At 37.6% G+C, this 7,709-nt stretch overlaps 1 gene segment (V, D, J or C); it reads left to right on the top strand.

Moving 5' to 3' along the window:
• Positions 1-272: 272 nt before the first annotated feature.
• LOC106727699 lies at positions 273-1,044 on the top strand. The segment is given in 2 exon segments: positions 273-404; positions 639-1,044. Coding segments are annotated over 2 exon segments (342 nt in total).
• The last annotated feature ends 6,665 nt before the right edge of the window (positions 1,045-7,709 follow it).

Below are 7,709 nucleotides of genomic sequence, written 5' to 3' on the forward strand. Positions count from 1 at the left end.
TCTCTGAATCCTGGAGTAATTCTGTACTCTAATACAGTATATTGATAGGCCTTTCCTTAAACCAAAAAAAAAAAAAGAGACATATATTGGATGGAAACTTATTCAAGGACGCCCAAATTTTAATCATTTCTCAGCCTGGCCAGAGGAGGGCACTGTTTTAAAAGTATTCTAGATGTACATGGTTCTCTGTACAGGGTGAAAGTGCTGTGATGTCTCTGATTGGCTGTCCCCCTAAGTTTCAGTATTCTAGACACAACTGCAACAGACCTCGCTCTGAGCTCAAAGTAATTCCTGCTGAGGAAGCCCATTCAGAATCTGACACGGTCTGTTGGATTTGCTGGGGAGCCAAGGGATGGATACTCTCCTGAAAGTGCTTTTGGGCACTCTGTTGTGGCGATTGGCTTGTGAGTACCCGGTCAGTCCAGGAGAGGCTTATAATGGTGACAGCAGCCTGAGGGCAGAAATTGGGTTGTCTTTCTGACCTGGGGAGGGCTCTTATGAAAACCATACATATTCTATAATTATGTGGGGATGTTTATGTTTTGAGTAAGGAAGGAGGAAAGAAAATTGTCCTTCCTTTTATGAGACTGAGCATCTCATGTGGGTTTCCTGTGTCCTTGAATTGTTTTTCTGATCAGGTGTGAGAAGCCAAGAAATGCAGCAGAGTCCTCAGTCCTTGATCATTCAAGAGGGTGAAGAGGTTACCATCGAGTGTAAATCCTCACAGCCTTTGTATTCCCTGCACTGGTACTGGCAGAAGCATGGTGAAGGTCCCGTCTTCTTGATGATATTAAGAAAAGGTGGAGAAGAGAGTCGTGACAAAATAACCGCCACATTGGATGAAAAAAAGCAGAACAGCTCCCTGTACATCACAGCCTCCCAGCCCAGTCACTCAGGCACCTACTTCTGTGCAGGAGCAGCACAGTGATACTCAGGCCTCCCAAGGCTGTACTGAAACCTGAAGCTGGGCCACAGATGCTTTCTTAGCACAGGGCACCCTTGGGGCACTTACTAGAAGGCTCACCTATGAAAAAAGAGAAATCTGAGGGAAATTCAATTGCTTTAATATAAAATGCAAAAAGTGGACCATCTTTTAAGTTCATATCTAATTTAACTCGTTTTTATAACTATCTAATTGCTGGGTAGGTACTTATGTAATTTAATCAAATAAATTTCAGTTTCAAATACCAAAGTGAATTACGATATGACTTAAGCTACATATGTGAACTATTTTTGTGGATGTATTCCTGTCTAAAATTGAAAATAACTTCTATTTTTTTCTGCTAGGTATCCACAGTTTATGGTTAGGGAGCTAATGAAAAAAACCCAACAACAATAAAAATAAGTTTTCTGCATTGTTCGTTTTGGGGTATCAGGATTGAACTTGGTACATGGCTAATGTCACTTACCTGGAGGGCTCTCTAGTAATATTTTTTCCATGATCTTCAATATCTGTTTTATAGAAATGTAATTGGAAAGTACTTGCATTTTTAGACTGACTTTTCCTTTCCTTCTCACTGTACTTTATTCTGATTGATTTTCAGTTCTGTCTGGGGTACTCTGAGTTACCTACACAATACCTTTTCTTACCAGTTTGCCCAGATACGCTGTGGTCAATAACACTCCTCAGTTGTTCCTCTATGTCAAACCCAGCACAACATTGGCATGAATAGTAAATGCTCAACAAATGTTTGTTTGTTTATTTTTAAGAATTTAGAATTGCAAAGAGGAAAATATGTTCTTTCTTTATTAGAGGAGTTAAAATTCACAAATGGAATGATAGTCTTGATCTTCATTACACAACCAAAAATTATTAGGAAAATATGACTCATAGTCAAGAAAAAAGCAAATAGAAACTGACTCTGGGATGGCTCAACTTATCTAACTTAGCAGACAAACATTTTAAAGCACCTGTAATAAATATGTGCAAAAAACTAAATAAAATATATGTTAAAATTTAGGAAAATATTTTCTTAATAAGTGAACAGAAATAAAATCTCAGCAAAGAAATTAAACCATAAATAAAAAGTGGAAATCTTAGAACTGAAGAGCGTAATGACTGAAAAATTCATTAATGTGCTCCAACAGCAGGTTGGGTATGGCAGAAGAGTCTGTAAATGAATAAAGGAACTGGTATAATCATAATATTTAATACTACTCAGCAACAAAAATAAACTGCCTGTTTCTCTATCAATATGGGTAAATTTCCAAACATTATCCTGAAAGAAAGAAACTAGACACACAAGAGTGCCTACTAAATAATTTATATAGATGAGATTTCAGAAAAAGGCAAATCTAATCCATGGCAACAAAAATCAGGCTATGGTTGCCAGGGGTTAATTACTAGGAAGCTCATAAGGCAATAAAAATTGCATATCAATCTGTGTAGTGGTTACACAGGTATATGAATTTGTCAAACATTTTACATGTTATGGAACTTATGTTCAATAAAATCAATATAAAAATAAGGTGGATAAAAATGTTTAGGTTCTAGACCTCATGATAATCTGTAACACTTCTGTTAACTCCATAGTTAAGTAATTCTTCTGTTTTAATTCGGAATGAAAAAATAAAAGAAAGAGAAGCATAAGGTTAGGGAAGATAACAAGAAGTAGTATGGGGTGATCAAAGTTCATTCTCCTAAATTAGAAAGCTATTATATCCCATGTCTGCCATTTACTAGCTCTGTGATCCTAAGGAGGTTTCTGAGCCTCTATCTCTATCTCCCCTCTATAAAATAGGAAGGGAAGGGTAACAATTTCACCTTTTCCACAAGAGGAAAATTAAGTAAGATTATGTCCACAAAGTTCCTAGAACATGTAAGTGCTCAGTAAATTGTAGGTAATATTTTTATTATTAACCATAAGTGTTCATTTCAAGAGTGCCTAAGTTCTCTAAAATTGTGGGAGTGATCAACCTGGTATGGTGGCTCCAGAATTTCTTCTTTTAGTTGGGCAGCATGATGGACTGGAGGTGAGAGTAGAGAAAAAAGGATCTTTTTCTCCTAATCTAACAGACCGGCTAATGACCTGAATCATGGGACATAATATCTCATCATAGACATGGTCTTTTATTATAGCTTAGTCCAGTGCAAATAACATTGAACAGAATGGAAATTTTATTTTTGTCCTAGTGAAATGTTACCTAGATCATAACAAGAAGCCTAAATAAATCAGAAAAGAAAGTACACTTTAAAGGAGAGTGTTTGAAAACATGTATTTAGAGCAGTGGTTCTCAACCTGTGGGTCGCTACCCCTTTGGGGGTCGAACGACCCTTTCACAGGGGTCGCCTAAGACCATCGGAAAACACATATATAATTACATATTGTTTTTGTGATTAATCACTATGCTTTAATTATGTTCAATTTGTAACAATGAAATTGGGGGTCACCACAACATGAGGAACTGTATTAAAGGGTCGCGGCATTAGGAAGGTTGAGAACCACTGATTTAGAGGGAAAAGAGACAAAAAAAAAAAAAAGAAAAGAATGCATGGGTTCTAGTATTACCATGAAACGTTGTATATAAGAATTTATCTCTTTCCCATACAAGAATACAGAGCCTTACCTGCATTTTATTTAAAGTATCTTTTCTTCATTTGGGAAGGAAAACATAGGAATTGTTCTTTTAATGTAAATCTGAATCTGAGAATAAATTGACATGGGCAACATTTCTGGAGAATAATTGAGCACCCCCTTATTAGGAGGAAAGGCTGTCTTAAACACATCTAGTGGTTCAACATAGTCTATGCAATTATAAATAGGACATGATTTAATGATTCATCCCACTCATCCCCACCAAACCAATTTTTTTGTTCTGAGACAGCTGCATTGCCCATCTCCAACAATTCTAAGTGGAGCTTTACACAAAATTGAATAATACTCGTCCCAAGCCCAGAGCATGCACTATTTTCTTAGAGATGGAGGTGCTAAAAAAAACCTCTTTTCAGCATATTATGGGCACTGATGACCTTTGTTTTCCTTGACAGGAACAATTGCTGATAATGAGGCCCAGGACACGCTAGGATTCAGGAGAGATGGTGAGGAGGGACACAGGGGGTGCACAATGGCCAACTGTAACAAACATTCCAGGAAAATAAGAAAGAAGTAGAAAGGAACCAGATTTTGAGTCTTTCTTCCTTGACTTAAAATTTAACTGTAACTTGACAAGAAATTCTTGGCAACTTCCTTAAGGTGAGCTCTGGGGATCAATCTGGTTATTTCTTATGTCTATAGGATCTGGCATATCCCAGAAGGTCACTCAATCCCACCCAACAACATCGAGGCAGGAGGATTAGACTGTGGAGCCAGACTGTTTATATGACACCAGGGTTGTATATTATGTATTGTGTTGGCACAAAGGCCTCCCAGTGGTGAGATGATTTTCCGCATTTCTTAGCACAAAAATGCAGAAACCAATGCAACATAGGGTCAATATTCTGTGAACTTCCAGAAAGCAACTAAATTTATCAAGTTCATCATATCACCATCCCAGTTAGAAGACTCTACAACAGTGGTTCTCAACCTTCTGGCCCTTTAAATACAGTTCCTCATGTTGTGACCCAACCATAAAATTATTTTCGTTGCTACTTCATAACTGTAATGTCGCTACTGTTATGAATTGTAATGTAAATATCTGATATGCAAGATGGTCTTAGGTGACCCCTGTGAAAGGGTCGTTCTACCGCCAAAGGGGTCGAGACCCACAGGTTGAGAACCGCTGCTCTACAACATATTTCTGTTGTCTCAGAGAGTCCACTTAAAAAAAAAAAAGATGCCCTAACTGGTTTGGCTCAGTGGATAAAGCATTGGCCTGTGGACTCAAGGGTCCCAGGTTCGATTCTGGTCAAAGGCATGTAACTTGGTTGCGGGCACATCCCCAGTGGGGAGTGTGCAGGAGGCAGCTGATCGATGTTTCTCTCTCATCGATGTTTTTAACTCTCTATCCCTCTCCAATCCTCTCTGTAAAAAATCAATAAAATATATTTTTAAAAAAGAAAAAGATAGATGAGCCTCACAAACAAACAGAACTCAACCTGAGGCAATTGCTTATTGCCATATTCTAAAAGAAGAATTACAAACCTTACCTAGACACTTCTTAGCAACTAGTTGTTGAAATGTGTAAGATAAGATCTAGAAAGGAAGCTGTTGAATTTATTCTAGGAAGAGCTCCCTCACAGCTGGCTTAGAGATCACATCATAGGACCACATGTAAAAGCCATACTCTTCAGATAACATCATAATTCTTCCCATGGAGTATGCCATAAAAAACAACATATGAAAGACAGTATTTGAACAATATGCTTGATTTATTATAGATTTTATAACTGCTCAACTCAATCTTTTGAGGTTGCTGGACTCAATTTCAACATGTATGTGAAGGAATAGGGCAGCGGTTTTCCCCATACATGAAGTAATTCTTCAGACAACAGTTGGTGTCTTACAATTCAGCTCCATTCTGACATTATCTACCTGGAGATAGCATCAAATCCCATTGGTTTGGGGCTCAGTACTACAATACTGCCTCCCACCCCACTTCAGATGCCAGTCCCAAGCCTGGATTGTTACCTGTGCTTCTGACCCACCAGCTACAAAGTGGAGGTTGCAACAATGCCCTTCAACTCAGGATGCCAATTGTTATGTCCAGGTGGTTACCTGAACTTCTAACCTACTAGAAATATAGAGCAATATTTCAAAATGATTACATATACAATCTACCAGGAAGCTAGGACATACTATTTCTATATGCACTTAATAATACAGCTTCAAATTATATCAAAGATAAATCAGTAGAGTTAATCAATAGAATTTGTTCATTTATATAAAAATCAATAAACAAATATACAACCAGAGTAGTAGACATTAACACACTTTCTCAGTAGAAATGTAGAGAAAATATGACTAACACAATTAATATTTTTATCAAATTTACATATGTATAACATTTTACCTCCCCCCAAATAAAATAGAATACATTATCTTTTCAAATGCATATGGAATATGTATCAAAGTTGACTCTCTTCTCTATAAGAAGCCTTAATTGATTAAAAGAAGCCTTAGTCAATTTTAAAGGATTTAAATCATTCTAAATATAGTCTCTGATCACAATAGTTTCAATGAAGAATTCAATAACAAAAGAGATAATTAAACTTCATATATCTTGCCAGATATATAATAGCCATTTTCAAATGTATTGCTACAGAAAAATCATCTAAGCCAGCGGTTCTCAACCTGTGGGTCTCAACCCCTTTGGAGGTCGAACGACCCTTTCACAGGGGTCACCTAAGACCATTGGAAAACACATATATAATTACATGTTGTTTTTGTGATTAATCACTATGCTTTAATTATGTTCAATTTGTAACAATGAAAATACATCCTGCATATCAGATATTTACATGACGATTCATCACAGTAGCAAAATTACAGTTATGAAGTAGCAACGAAAATAATTTTATGGTTGGGGGTCACCACAACATGAGGAACTGTATTAAAGGGTCGCGGCATTAGGAAGGTTGAGAACCACTGATCTAAGCAATACAGAGGATTGGGGTGGAGTAGATGTTTCCATCTCTGAATAGAGCAAATGTAACATTCTACTTATGAACTTTACTTCCTGTTCAGCGGCAGAAACATCTAACAGGCACTCAGCACTGAGGCACTCAGAGAAGGGCCAGTCCCTGGGCTAAAATGAGAACAAGAGAAATTTCCACCAGAAGACTTTCTTTCATGCTCTGTCCAGGCCTGCTGTGGGCATTCATGTTCTTCTTTAACTTCAGTACGTGTGGCCCCAAACGTGGGGCCTCAGCTTCCTTTTAGAGACTAGGATGGGACTGTGAAAGTTGTAACTGGTGGGAATATTAAAAGGGATAGAGGCAAGAAAATAAAACACTATGCGATTTTTTTTCTTTGTTCTTGTGTTGTAAAGTAATGTATTCTTCAATAACCCATCTGGGCCATTTCAGAGGAGCAACCCTGTTTTCTCTTTTCTTTTCTTTTCTTTTTTTCCTATAGGATTCATCATGACTGAGAAAGTCACTCAAGCTCAGACTACAGTGACAGTGCAGGAAGGAGAAGCTGTGACAATGGACTGCACATATGAAACCAGTTGGAGTGTTTATGCTTTGTATTGGTACAAACAGCCTCCCAGTGGAGAGATGGTTTTCCTTATTTATCAATTCTCTTCTTACCCAAATGCAAAACAGGATCGCTACTTTGTGAACTTTCAAAGGGAAAAGAATTCCATCAGCCTCACCATCTCTTCCTTACAACTGGCAGACTCAGCGAAGTACTTCTGTGCTCTCTGGATCCCACAGTCATAGAAATGACAGTGGAAGATTAACAAAAACCTTTGAGCTCCATAAAGGCATCCACCTGCTCCGAAGCTAGGGAAAAACCATGAACCACAGGAAGGAAGAGGGCAGGCACTGTGTGTGCTGCCATAGCTGAGACTTTCTAAAGTAAACTTCCCTTCTATTAAAAAAAAAGCCCCATAATGAGCTCAGTGTATGAAACAGTGTATAATACCTCGGATTCCTAGGTATTATATCTGTAACTTGGGTTGAAATAAATCACAAAGTGCTTTTCAAATTATTCCTAAACAGATGAATGGAGCCATTTATTTCAGGAAAATCAGGAGTAGTTTTCTAATTCTCATTTTGAATTACTGACTTTCAGATTTGAATAGCACTAAAAACCATCCCATTATGT

This window comes from Myotis brandtii, unplaced genomic scaffold, assembly GCF_000412655.1.
Source record: "Myotis brandtii unplaced genomic scaffold, ASM41265v1 scaffold4672, whole genome shotgun sequence".
In the NCBI taxonomy this organism is placed as follows: Eukaryota; Metazoa; Chordata; class Mammalia; order Chiroptera; family Vespertilionidae; genus Myotis; species Myotis brandtii.